The sequence below is a fragment of the Ictalurus furcatus genome, chromosome 3 (genome assembly GCF_023375685.1).
Source record: "Ictalurus furcatus strain D&B chromosome 3, Billie_1.0, whole genome shotgun sequence".
NCBI lineage: Eukaryota > Metazoa > Chordata > Actinopteri > Siluriformes > Ictaluridae > Ictalurus > Ictalurus furcatus.
In genome coordinates, this window is record NC_071257.1 from 22,705,653 (window position 1) to 22,719,435 (window position 13,783).

A 13,783-nucleotide genomic window follows, 5' to 3' on the forward strand; every position below is an offset into this window, starting at 1 on the left:
TACAGGTTGTTGCCTCAGATATTCAAAGTAAAACCTATACACATTTTCAAATAGGACACCTACACCTTTTATTTCTGAGCATGTTTGAAAAGTAACATCTAAAGACTAAGGTGAGGCTGCTATTTTTAGCAGAAGCCTAATGTTGTGTTTGTCACATTTTTACACCTGAAAGTGTTAACAGAGGAAATGCAAGAACCATTTGGATCTGCTATTAGCAATGTGAATGGAAACCTAATGAACTGTTTTAAACCCAAACTTCTGATGCCTGGGTTTAAGACTTACACAGGATTTTATAATATTCATAGAGAAAAAAGAACAAATGTACAATAAAAACTTTAATAAAATATATTGTAATATATTGTGGATTATTTTATATACGTATTGTACAATATTAACAATAGTTGTCTGAATAGCACACCAACATGTCCTAACATAGGGCCTACCTGAGATAACATTGATTCATTCAGTAACTGCTTTATCGTGGTTAGGCTTGTGGTGAATGTGGAGACAATGTCGGCAACACTGGGCGCATGGCAGGATAATTCACCGCAGATGGGGTTTGAGTCCATTGCAGAGCACCATTCACACACACACACACACACACACACACACACACACACAGTGTAGCCAATCCATCTACCTGCATGTTTTTTGGGACAGTTGGAGGAAACTATAGGAAACACCATTGTCAATCCTGAGTTCAGAATTGAATCAAGGACCCTAGATCCGTGAGGTAGCAATGCCACCCACTGTACACCTGTGTAGCCCACATGAGATAACATACATTCTCAAAAACTAATTATAAGGCACCATAACAAATGCTGACATTATTAATGAGTAATTAATAAAAAAAAATTTAAAGAGACTAGTATACAATACATATCAGCACATATAAAAAAAAATACAAATAGCCCATACATTTAAAAAAGTTTTCCATGGCGTTCCATGTCTTTACAAACGGAGAAAAGCTGCTCCAGTATGCATTATGTATTAATGTACATTTCTGATGAATTAACTGTATCACTCAATTCATACCATCATCAAGTTAAAAAACAGATTAAAAATATGTTTGCATCTCAAATAATAAATTATCATAGTGACATTTTCAAGCAAAATAAAAGAAGAAAGCAAACACTACTCAGATTTGCACAGCAAGGACAAACAATTGTCCACAAGAAATGACCAAAAGGTAGTTGGTTACTGTGGATGACCATTCACACCTTAACCTAACATGTCCATCTCAATGGCCTCAGTGTTGTTCCCAATTGTGAAATTGGCCCATTTATTTAGGCGACTGTACAGAGGAGTCCCTTCATTCTCTCTGTATAAGTAAACTCCTGTTATCTGGTTCCACTCCAGATTGGAAATTGCCAGTTTGGCCCCGTGACATGCTGCCAGAAGCCCCCTTTCCTGCTCCTCCAGGGCTACAAACCCAAAGAAGGTCCTGATGCTCTCAGCAGCACGGAGCTTGGCATGAGCCTCAGCAGTGCGCTGGAAAAGAGTGTGCTCATTGGCCCGATAGGAAGACCAGTATGCCTCCTGCTGGTAGCCCAGGGGAGAGCAGCAGCGCTTTCCACACATCACCAGGAACACAGTGAAAGAGATGATAGCCACCAACATCCAACCCAACAGCTTGAGACAAAATGAGAATACAAGTTATAAATACAAAGGTTGCAAAATATCCAAAACATCTACCTTAAACAAACCACTGGTGGTATGCCAGTGATGATGCTAATGATGATGTAATTTTCATATTTCTTGGCCATAGGTTGGGAAAAAATTACACTTTCATTTCACACACACAGAGAGAGAGAGAGAGAGAGAGAGAGAGAGAGAGAGAGAGATCTGGGGAATTTGGAGGCCAACTCAGCACCCTGAACTCTTTGTCATGCTCCTAGAGACCATTCCTGAACAATTTGTGCAGTGGGGCAAGGCGCATTATCCTGCTGAAAGAGGCCATTGCCATTAGGGAATACCGTTGGCATGAAGGGGTGTACTTGGTCTGCAACATTGTTTAGGTAGGCTGTACGTGTCAAAGTAACATCCACATCCACAAGCCCATGCACATCAATGGGCCTTGGGCGCTCATGATCCTGTTGCTGGTTCACCAGTTGTCTTTCCTTGGACCACTTTTGGTACGTACTAACCACTGCATACTGGGAACACCCAACAAGACCTGGTGATTTGGAGGTGCTCTGACCCAGTCATCCAGCCATCACAATTTGGCCCTTGCCAAAATCACTCAGATCCTTTCACTTGCCCATTTTTCCTGCTTCCAACACATCTTTGACAATTTACTGTTCACTTACTGCTTAATATACCCCACCCCTTGACAGGTGCCATTGTAATGTCATATTCAATGTTATTCATTTCACCTTCACTTCACACACACACACACACACACACACACACACACATATATATATATATATATATATATATATATATATATATATATATATATATATATATATATATATATATATATATATATATATATATATGTTCGCTCAGAAAAAGCTAAACTGCAGTGGAATAAAAATATATTTTGGCTTATGTACTGCATATGTACTGTAATAGGGAAGTGAACAAATAAACGTTTAATAAATGAAAACATTTGTGTATTCTCTATTTTAAAAACTAATTTAATTAACAGGACACCTACATTTTTGAAGAATCCAGTACAGGTCGTTTTGACTCACTTTGTGTTCATGTAAGTTTTTTGGTTCATGCGTTCTAGGGTTATTCACGCATTCATGTACAATTCACTTTATTATTAACACCTATACATTCATGCAATTATCAAGCAATCCTGTGACAACAGTGCAATGCATTTTTTTTTTTAAATCAGGCAGGCAGGTCAAGAGCTTCAGGTAATATTCATATTAAATATTAGAATGGAAAAAGTGTGATCTCTGTGATTTTAACCATGGCATGTTTGTTGGTGACAAATGGGCTAGTTTGAGTATTTCAGAAACTGCTGATCACCTGGGATTTTCACACACACAACAGTCTCTAGAGTTTACACAGGGGGGTGCAAAAAAAAACACCCCATTATACATTGCGTAAGCGACAGTTTGTGGGTGGAAACGGGTTGTTAAGAGATATCAGAGAAAAATGGCTAGATTGGTTCAAGCTCCCAGAAAGGATATAGTAACTCATATAATCACTCTTTATAACCATGGTGAGCAGAAAAGCATCTCAGCATAAACAAAACATTGAACCTTGAGGTAGATGAGCTACAACAGCAGAAGACCACTTTGGGTTCCACTCCTGACAGCCAATAACAGGAATCTGAGGCTATCATGGATATAGGCTCATCCAAACTGTCCAGTTTCAGTGAGTCTGTGCTCATGATAGCCTCAGATTCTTGTTCTTGGCTGTCAGGAGTGGAACCCAATGTGGTCTTCTGCTGTTGTAGCTCATCCATCTCAAGGTTTGACGTGTTGTGCTTTCTGAGATGTTTTTCTGCTCTCCACAGTTCTAAAAAAGGCTTATTGTTACAATAGACGCTGTCAGCTCAGACCAGTCTGATCATTCTCCTCTGATCTCTCACATTAGAAAGGTGTTTTAGACTGCAGACTCTCTGCACATAGGATGTTTTTTAGACTCTAGAGACTGTTGTGCGTGAAAATCCCAGGAGAAAATTGCACCTATGTCATGCTAATTTAAATTGGAATTTTTCCAATGGCCTGTTAATGGAATGGCAATATGATCTGTGAAACCCTGAATGTTGTTTACTCATGTAGAGTTGCATACAATAAAGGATGAGATCCAGAAAGGATAAACTATAAATGATTATTTTGCCTTGGGAGTTCATAAATGTCAGACTAAAGGAAAAAATCCTATTATAGTCATTGTAGCTTGGATTTGTTACCTGAGATTCATACTTGAGTCGGCGTTCGATGTCTTTCCAGAAGTGCAGCAGCTCTGCAGGCACATCCTTACAGGGAAACTGGGCCATGATAATGGAGCTCTGGGTAGTGGAAGGAAAGTTTTCCAAAGACTGAGGGTCCACAAATTCACTAAGCGCACAAACATAGGCCTCTCCTCTAAGGAGTGAGATGACAGACCAGGTTACAGGAGCCACTGCTGCACGGCCCACTATTGAACCCAGTAGAGCAAAAGCAGCAGCCGCAGACAGCTTCCGGCATTTTCTGATGCGACACTCCGAAACAAGGTCCCAGGTGCTACGACTGAGCATTACTCCAATTAAAAAGAAAGTTAGGGCAGGTACGCCAATAGCAGCTAACCCATAAAGATAATTTCTCTGAGCAGAACATGGGCATTCGAAGGCAAATATGTTGTATGCTGTTTGACTAGCCACTGTCCCCAGGGCTATCAGCCCATTGAAGATCACTACATCCTTACTCTTAAAGAAAAGAGCAGCAAATTTAAAATTTTCAGCAATAAATGCAGCCATGTAATCCTACTTCGTGTTTGGTCCTACCTTTTGGTGGTTGTGTGCTGATGATGAAGGATTTTGAAGGATTATTGCCTTAAAAACTGATCTTTGGACTAAACTCTGCAAGCTCCTGTAATGGAAGAAATGCACAGTGGGGATATCTTTGAATCGGAATGGTCTACACATTCTCAGGTAACCACTCTAGACAAGTTGTAACTAAGGCAAGCAAGGACACTGATGACTTAAAAGCACCAAGAGTGGGCTTTAAGAAAAAAATCTACAAGACAAAAGGCGGGTAGTGCCGACACCATCAGATGGAGCATCTAAGAATAAGAGCAAGCGGTATAGTTACGCTTTAAAACTATTACTGAAATAAGAATCCAGCAGTAGTAGAAAAAACATGACATTTTTATTTGCATTACTTTGCTATGCATATTATTTGACTATTTCTTTGTTCAGAGCATTGCTGTATCCAGCTCAGGTTTCGATAAGACATATTCTGAGTTATGTAATACAACACGTATAACATATAAAGACTAACCTCAAAATACCATAGTTACAATAAGAGTTTGTATAGCCATGTGCAGAAAAAACAGAGTAACATTAATGAGGGGGAAAAAAAGTCATACAAACCTATGTTCCACGGCTAACTTTTTCAAAGATCCAAGAGGTTTTCAACAGAATGACAGGCTGAACTTCGAAATAAAAGGAGTCATGCAGAAAACCACACTATTTGTGTTTTCATCTCTATGAACCAGCACCCAAATGAAAATGAAAGTGAGAAAATAGTCTTTTATATGTCTGTTTTTAGCAGCAGTAGCCTGTGATTCAGACCGGTGACTAGTTTCTAACCCAGTGGAAAACACAAGTATTCAAAACATGTGGTCAGGAGGAACTCACAGAACGACAAGAGGCTGCAGGGCGAAACGACGGAATTCCTGCCTGTGTAAAATCTGTGTAAAGCAAAGACTAATAAGGTTAAATGTAACTCATATTTGCTCTAATCCAGACTGCACACACAACGAGCTCATTTTCCAACTAGGAAGATGGCAAAGGAAGTTGGCAAGGTTTTTTTTAACCATCCGCTTCTCCAGCCTTCTTTGAATTTAATGTATGATTTAAAACCCGTCAATATCGTAAAACAGCACCCCCTGTTGGTGAAAATGTAGGCCTATTTAACATTCCCACTCTCGCCATGTGATAGGCAGATTCACCTCAAGTTTCTTTCACACAAACTTCAAACTCCCATCATCAGCCACTGTGTAAATATTCCAGAAATGGTCTAAAAAGAGGAACATCCATAAACAGTGATCCAATACAACATTGTATTGTCATTTTCCCAATTAGTGAACAAGCTTTTTTCCCCTTTCATTTCTTTTTTTTTTTTCTTTAAACAAAAACTGCAACTTTTATTTAAATAAAAAGAAGCTTCCTTTTTGTTACTGATGTAAAGGTTAGGGTTAGATTTAGGTGTATGCATAACATTAATTAGCTGCATAAATTGTAAATGTTATCTATTCTTAAAGGTCAGACCTTGGAATAATACGCCGCAGATTCATTCATGGACTTCGGCCTGTGATAACCATTAGTGTGTACTGGAGTATTTGACTTCTCATTAGTGTTTTCATCTTTTACATATTTATGAAGGCTAAGTGCGGGTTTACAGGTATGCCAGTTCCACAGAACTTTATTCATGTCCTCCATTTCACGGATGCCTAGGAGCTTTTCTTCTTCACTCACTGGCTTTTCTTCATCGTTGCCTTTCTCTTTTCCATCCTTTTCCTTCACTGGCAGCTTGTGAAACACCATTTCACCACTGATGCTCTCAAAATATTGTTGAATGCAGATCTTGGCAAAACTTTTGGCATGCTCTTTGCACGTGTCATCGAAGAGCCTGCGTTCTGTATCGATGTAATGGGACCAGTATTTGGTTTTCAGGAAGACGGCTTGAGTGAAACAAGGTCGGATTGCTCTTATCAGGAAGGCCACAAAAGTTGTTGCCATCAGAAATGCCCATCCACAGGCCTGAGGAAACAAAGAGAAAATGTTTCTATATCATCACTTGTCAAGCTCAGGTATCCTTGATGTGGCATGCTGATTAAAACTGAATGAATATGATTGCACGCATTAATAAATATGGACTAGCTTGAATAAATATAAAGTTTTCTTGCACAAAATGTTGTCTAATGGTGGCCCATTTTGCTCATTTTTTTAAAGGAAACATAATTGTGACTAACGTTAGCTGGTGAGCCATAAAAAAATCGAGCTTGGTTTGACCAGTTACCAGTTGCCAAAACACATAAGCTGGTAGACCATCTTTGCCAGCTGGTAAGTCATTTTCCAGCTTTCTAATTACTTTCTTGATTTAAACACTAAATGTTTGAGATGTTCTAATTGTCTCACTGCTGTGTTATTTATATATATATATTTTAAAGTAAGTTGTTGGGTACAACGTAGCATTAGTGTCTGGAATTCATAAACTGTTTCCTTTCTACCAGCACTTACCAGCTGGCAAAACTGGCCTACTAATCTGACCAGCTTGGCCTGTGTTTGGCTGCTGGTAGTTGGTCAGACCAAGCAGGATTTTTCAGCAGGAGATATCCTTCAGTCCTGGTAACGTGTTCTTTTGTGGTCAGGTAAAACATGGTGAGTGAAAACATGTGCACATAGGCTAGCAGTTTTTGTGTTTACTTTATTTTTAACCATTATGTATTATAACATAAGAATCTGTTTGCTCTAGATTATTAATGTATGAAAGTACTTTCAGTGTTTTCGTTTTGACCTTTTTTGTGCTTTTCATGCAAAATTGCTGACATTATTGAAAATGACCACCAGATGCCAGTAACCTAATTAACGCCATGTCGAATTAGTTGTAAGGGTTCTTAGGGGCTAGCGAAGGGGAATCCTTAAATTGTTCTGTGTGCAACCCCTTAATTATCCAACGAGTCCTTATAAACCTCTGAAACATTATTTTATTGTATGAGTATACTCCACTAGGAAAATCTATTAGGTGGCATGCAGCTATACTCTACCTTTGCTTACAGACATCCCAAACATCTTAGAGTGTCCTGTGAACCTTTACATGTTTGGTTGGTGTGTGTGTGTGTGTCTGTGTGTGTGTGTGTGTGTGTGTGTGAGAGAGAGAGAGAGAGAGAGAGAGAGAGAGAGAGAGATACTTTGCTTCTGAGACAGTATACTTGCTCTATTGAAATTTAAGTGTGCCTTACTCATAGTCTTTGTATTCATCCATATTCAGCATAGTCTAGTAGCTCCTGGTAGTTGTTGATTTAAAAAAAAAATTTTTTTTGGGGGGGGGGGGGGGTCCTCATTGTTTAATACCACACATTGTTCAAATGTTGTAAAAGTCCACATGTTCAACCACAGTTACATTATAGTCAATAGGCTCCAAAACAAACACAAGCTGATAGGGTGCACTTCACCCAAAACCTAACAGGTAGACTACTAACTAGCAACCATGGTTGTGGATGATTTCATATTCATATTAAGGCTGACATGCCCACAGTCGAGCTCCACATATGGGAACTACTGTGCTGAGATATTAGCAATAAATAAACAACCGAACAAACAAATCAATAAAATGGCACGTAGGTTTAAAATACATTTGGAAAATCCAGTTTGACATGCAGATTTGACATGTATCTCAGTTTAGCTGTAGATGTTAAAATTCACATATTTGGGTATATTCGTTTACATTTTATTTGCCAAACCATAAACATTTCATAGTGCATCAAATACAAATCAAATAAAAACAAGGTGTGTGAATTACATGGAATCTGGGGTGGGTCTAATTAAGATTTTATTGTTTAAAGTGAGAGAGTGTGTGTGTGTGTGTGTGTGTGTGTGTGTGTGTGTGTGCGCGCGCGCGCGTTCCAAATTACCTGCGACATAACCCGAATATACCTGGATGCTGCCTCCGTGTTGATGACATCATTTACGTCGGAGATATTTTTGCAGGGAATTGTCGCCAGTATTCTCTCCAGATCTTTATCAGGCATAAACACGCTGCTTTTGTTTAAGAACTGGCTCAGATCGACCTTGGCGCTGTAGGCGCATATGAAGCTCTTGCCGTCCATGAGCGTGACGGCGATCCACACGGAGGGAGCGATGAGCGCGCGCTGGGTCATGGAGCACAGCATGTAGCGCAGCACAGAGGGCTCCTTCTGCCGCTGACCTATGGGCCTCTTCCATTCCTCAGTCAGCACCGAGATGTTATTATTCAGCACGTAGCCGAGCATGAAGAACCATAGTGGAGGAACGATCATAATCCCGACAGCGTACGCGTAATTATACTCCGGCAGACACGGACAGGTGAACTCAAACGTGGAGTAAAGCTGTGCGCTCGCCAGGGCCATGATACCACATATCCCGTTCATAAAAGACTCCTGGTTAGCTTGTAAGAACTGGAACATCATCCGAAACTTATCCATGTTGAGAGGATTCCGTTTGGAAACTGGTGACAAGTGAGGAAAACACACAAACGCGTAGCAGCGTCAATAATTTGAAATCAATAATTGGTTAAAATAAATAAATAAATACGAGTTCTTTAATCCTATGATCTCTGTTCAGTTCTTAGCAAATAAATAAATAAATAAATCATTATTTACCAGAACAGATGAACCGATTGTCTTTACACGTACAAGTGAGGAGTCGCCTTTGCACTGGCAGGAGCGCACACCTCGGCTTCGTCCCAAACAGCAGAACTGGAGGCTTATGTCAGAACATTACGTCAGATGGCCTACAGTTTTGCCATGCTATTTGGGAGGCTAGCATGTGGTTTGGGACGTAGCCGTGCTGAAGTGCTGAACTTTGGCCACTCCTTACGTCCTCAATGTAATTTTCGCCTTACTGAGTTATTTAAACATATGCGAATATCTGGCAATATTTGTCAACATCGACTTTCATATCAGCTCAGATTTGATTTAAATCATTAAATATTGTGACAGGTAAAAGATCAAGCAAATGACTATTATCAGTAATAATCTATCTGCTGCATGCAGCACAAGAAAACCACTGATGTCAAGATCAGTAAACGTTAAAATCTCTTTATTGTGTTTACTGACATATGAATCTCTACATTTGCATCATATTCATATGCATGTCACTGCTGAGTAATGTGTGTGGGGAGAGCCATGCAAAATGAAACAAATCCAGTCCTGGCACAGGCAAATCTCCACATGCAAGGTTTCTACAGTAACTTGACTGTCTGAAAGTCTGGTGCAAACTTTCTAGTACATACAATTGTCAGGCAATTGTCAGATGTAGAAAATTCTTTTTTTCTATATCTTTATGCAATATCTTTAACATACATTTTTTTTTCTTTCTTTCTTTCTTTTTTTTTTTTTTACAACTGTTGTAATAAAGAGGTAGCATAATATCAAAGCTTTACTCGATGTTTTGTGGAACATTTTTAAGTTTTAAAAATATAAACAAATATAAAAATATTTCACTTTTAAGATAAACGTTTTACAGGAACTTAGTTGACTGGGATGACTGTGAAAATTCCCTTTCAACAGGAGTCCATACAATTAAGAGCTAAATTCATTTAAAATCTAATACAGGTTGCCTTACATCTACATTCTTTCAATTTGATAAGCTTTCTATCTTACATTTGATCCTTCAAATATACGCACTATTTATATTATTTTACTGTCACGTCATACATCTGAGTAAAGTATATGTCCATTAGGGTCTTCCCAAGTAATACATTTAGTGGGCCTATACACCATCTTGGTCACATCCAGCTCAGGTTTGCATTGGAACCAGGTTTGGAGCAAGTGATCCACCTGATCCTTCCTGGTCACACCGTGGAGACGCTCATCTTCTTCTTCATTCTCATCATGGCTTTTCTTAAATCTGAGGTTGGGGGATAGTGGCATCCTGAGAACCCCATCATCATCAATACTCTCAAAGAAATGCACTACACATTTTTTGGCAAACTCTCTGGCATGATGTACACAAGTCTCATCAAAAAGCTTTGCCTCAACGTCCAAGTAATTGCTCCAGTAGCGTGTCTGAAGAAAGGCGGCATGATTGAAGCATGGTTTAATGACTCGAGCCACTGCACCCAGAAAAATAAGGCAGAGAAGGATGGACCAACCTATTGCCTGAAAGAAAGCAGACGCAATGACTAATATTTACATCATCATCATCAGACAAATCATTCAAATCAGTTGTTTTTTACCAAACTTAGTCTATAAACCCTTTCAGGGTACAATATATTACTATTCCATCAGATCATTACTCTTCAGTCCAAAGTGTAATGGGAAGAAAATACTTTGTAAAAAAAAAAAAAAAAAAAAAAGGGAAAAGTCCACTTACTTGAGAGTAACAGCGCACATAGCGTGAGACAGCTTTCCGGAAAGTACTGTCTTTGAAGATGCTGTCTTCCTTGCAGGGCACCTTAGCCATGATCCTGATCAGATCCAGACCAGTGTCACTAGGAAACCCGCTGAAGTGTTTAGGGTCCACGCTCATGCTGAAGGCACAAATGAAACACTTCCCATCCAGTAAAGATACCAGGATCCACACCATGGGAGCTAACATGGCCCGCTGCATCATAGCTGAAAACAAATACCTATAGAAGAGTTGCTTGTTTAAACCCAAAACAGGAATGGAAATAGACTATTGGACTGACACAGTTTTATAAAATAGACTTGCATGAGAAACAACATTCCCTCCATTAAAGTTTCATCATTTGATTCAGGTAATTTAATAACAAAGAGGAGGCTTACTTCACAACAGCTGGATTTTTGGCCCTCCTGCCTGTAGGTCTGGCCCATTCCTCCATCATCACTCCAGTATGCCGATTAACCAAAATTCCGAGTAAGAAGAGAATAACCGGAGGAACAAACATCACACCGAGTGCGTACATTTTATTGTACTGCGGCAGACAAGGGCAGTTGAAATCAAAGCTCGTGTAGAGTTTCACCGCTACCAGAGCCAGCAGCACGCATATACCATTAGAAATGGACTCGGAATTCGACTGGAAATATTGCAAAACTACCTTTAAGCGATCCATTAGGAAAAAAAGTTAGGAGACGACGACCTGAAAAGAACAACGCAGTGCAGTGTGTCGCGTGTGGAAGTTTACACAGAACTGCAGTATTCAAACTACTCAAAACAAACAATCCGGTTTGATTAAATCCTTCTTTTTAAAGAATGTAAATAAGCTTCCGGCATAATGTTGCATTTAGACCCCATGACCCCACTTGTCGAATACGTTTCGGTTATAAAAAGTCCATCGCAATAACTAAACCGTGTGGAGGTAAATGCTCAGACACTGGTGTAGGGCAGCACATCTGTTTGCATCAGCTTAGGCTCTTCCCCTGCTCCACCCAACAGGTGTATAACCACAGCATCAAAGACAAACACACAGTACAATAACACTAGACTAAAGTGCATAGTGTACAGCCAGGAATGCGGTGTGAAAGTTGTAGGCTATAGATGAATACAGTTTCATGAATCTGTCACTCTCTGCATGACAGTAAACGTCTCCTTTCTTGATTTTATCCGGAAGTGACATGGGCTTACTCTAGAGAAACTTCTAGATCAGACGAATCGGTTTTTCGGCGTGAGTAAACCATGATGCCTAATAGTGACACCCCTTTTATTTCATTCATATCGACATAAAAGAAAACATGCACAACACGAACATCATGTGGGGAAGTAGCCTACATGTAATAGTAGAAATTAATGAAAGGAGTACTTTTGAAAGCGATAGAGCTTTAGACATAGTATGAGTGTCCTCTGGTGGTGAAACAGTGCTGTAGCTGAGCCGAGGTTTGCAAATTAGTCCCTCATCTTTTCTTTCTTTGTAAATGTGTAAGGCTTTTTACCATCACCCATCCGCCACTACCATATGATTTGCATTCACACCTAGGCCTATTAAAAATATTGTTTGATATTGGTCTGTCTCCAGTACTAAATTGCTGTAGACCTGTGCTCTGTGCTACTGTATATGCCTGCAGACATCCACTATCAGAGAAAATGGTACTAAACGGTCCCTTACCTTTCTAAGGAAAGTAGTGCCATTATCTTTTGTATCTATCGTCTAGTTATGTACCTTATAGTCTATCTTTAAGTGCTGTCTTCTTTGTGTCAATATGCTGGGGGCTAGCATTAGAGCCAGAGAAGCAAGGAATCTCAACAAACTATTAAAGAAGGCTGGCTCTGTCCTGGGATGGCCCAGATAGTTTTGAGATGGTTGTTGAAAGGAGGACACTAAGCAAACTATTATCCATCCTGGACTATCACATCCCCTTCTTGCCCTAATGGTCAAACAGCAGTGCACCTTCAGTAAAAGACTCATTCAGCTTAATTTATTATCCATCCATCCATCCATCCATCTTCTATGCCGCTTATGCTTAAGGGTCATGGGGAACCTGGAGCCTATACCAGGGAGCATCGGGCACAAGGCGGGGTACACCCTGGACAGGGTGCCAATCCATCACAGGGCACAATCACATACACACTCACACGCTACGGACACTTAGGAGATGCCAATCAGCCTACCATGTATAACTTGCACTGGGGGAGGAAACCAGAGTACCTGGAGGAAATCCTCGCAGTACAGGGAGAAAATGCAAACTCTGCACACACAGGGCAGCAGCGGGAATCAAGTCATGGCGAACCCTAGTCTCATGGCGGTGTGAGGTGAATGTGCTAACCACTAAGCCACCGTGCACCCACTTAATCTATTATTATTATTATTAGTAGTAGTAGTAGTAGTAGCAGTAGTAGTAGTAGTAGCAGTAGCACTAGTCGTAGTAGTAGTAGTAGTAGTAGTAGTAGTAGCAGTAGCACTAATCGTAGTAGTAGCAGTAGCACTAGTAGTAATAGTAGTAGCAGTAGCAGTAGTAGCAGTAGTAGTATTGCTGCTGCTGGTGCATACAGTTAAAGGAATGCTGACAAAGCAATGAAGAGGTATATGTCTGTCTGTGTGGAGAGCCCACTGCTTACTGAGAGCTTTACAGTGTGTTAGGCATTTCTGTGTATTTTACATTCTAGTATATCTTGATGATAAAGAGTTAATTATAGTGTTTGATATGAGCCACTAATTGTATTTCAACAGGGATTTTGATATATTTAGCATGCATGTAATTAACCTGAAAAACAAACCCTGAGAAACCTTCAAAGGAAACCAATTCGGCGTTAACATCACGCACCTGGCAACTTTCGCGCCTTGCTTATTAGCCATCTTCAAGTTTGACTCAGTTATTGTGCTATTTTGTGGAGAATGTGCGATAAAGAGCGAGCGGAGTGAGAGAGGACGGGTGTGTTACACGTCGTGTAGGCTAAATTCTGCTCCAGCACATCCGTTTCCATGGAGAGGTAAAAAAAATAAACTAAATAAAAAGG

At 39.9% G+C, this 13,783-nt stretch overlaps 3 protein-coding genes and 1 long non-coding RNA gene across 8 annotated transcripts; 1 reads left to right on the forward strand and 3 right to left on the reverse strand.

Moving 5' to 3' along the window:
• Nucleotides 1-135: 135 nt before the first annotated feature.
• Nucleotides 136-5,715, reverse strand: LOC128605790 (calcium homeostasis modulator protein 2-like). The gene is made up of 3 exons (XM_053621541.1): nucleotides 5,039-5,715; nucleotides 3,878-4,535; nucleotides 136-1,632 (listed from the first exon to the last, which is right to left on the reverse strand). Exons 2-3 carry the CDS (start codon nucleotides 4,421-4,423, stop codon nucleotides 1,222-1,224), a joined length of 957 nt encoding a protein of 318 aa, XP_053477516.1. The 5' UTR covers nucleotides 4,424-4,535; nucleotides 5,039-5,715; the 3' UTR covers nucleotides 136-1,221.
• A 90-nt stretch (nucleotides 5,716-5,805) lies between these two features.
• calhm1a (calcium homeostasis modulator 1a) lies at nucleotides 5,806-8,995 on the reverse strand. The gene is made up of 2 exons (XM_053621535.1): nucleotides 8,305-8,995; nucleotides 5,806-6,430 (listed from the first exon to the last, which is right to left on the reverse strand). Exons 1-2 carry the CDS (start codon nucleotides 8,851-8,853, stop codon nucleotides 5,933-5,935), a joined length of 1,047 nt encoding a protein of 348 aa, XP_053477510.1. The 5' UTR covers nucleotides 8,854-8,995; the 3' UTR covers nucleotides 5,806-5,932.
• On the forward strand, nucleotides 6,166-7,065 carry LOC128605792 (uncharacterized). The gene is made up of 3 exons (XR_008385598.1): nucleotides 6,166-6,480; nucleotides 6,623-6,733; nucleotides 6,904-7,065. It is a non-coding gene; the product is annotated as an uncharacterized LOC128605792 (long non-coding RNA).
• Nucleotides 8,996-9,389: 394 nt separating the features above from the next.
• On the reverse strand, nucleotides 9,390-13,653 carry LOC128605789 (calcium homeostasis modulator protein 3-like). Of its 5 annotated transcripts, XM_053621540.1 has the most exons (5): nucleotides 13,591-13,621; nucleotides 11,430-11,471; nucleotides 11,158-11,306; nucleotides 10,745-11,000; nucleotides 9,390-10,530 (listed from the first exon to the last, which is right to left on the reverse strand). In XM_053621540.1, the coding sequence occupies exons 2-5, from the start codon at nucleotides 11,442-11,444 to the stop codon at nucleotides 10,081-10,083; spliced, it is 870 nt and encodes a 289-aa protein (XP_053477515.1). In that variant the 5' UTR covers nucleotides 11,445-11,471; nucleotides 13,591-13,621; the 3' UTR covers nucleotides 9,390-10,080. The 5 variants fall into 5 exon arrangements, with proteins under 5 accessions (XP_053477515.1, XP_053477514.1, XP_053477513.1 ...); XM_053621539.1 differs by having other exon boundaries at nucleotides 11,158-11,471; nucleotides 13,591-13,653; XM_053621538.1 differs by lacking the exon at nucleotides 13,591-13,621 and adding an exon at nucleotides 12,489-13,358 and having other exon boundaries at nucleotides 11,158-11,471.
• Nucleotides 13,654-13,783: the final 130 nt, after the last annotated feature.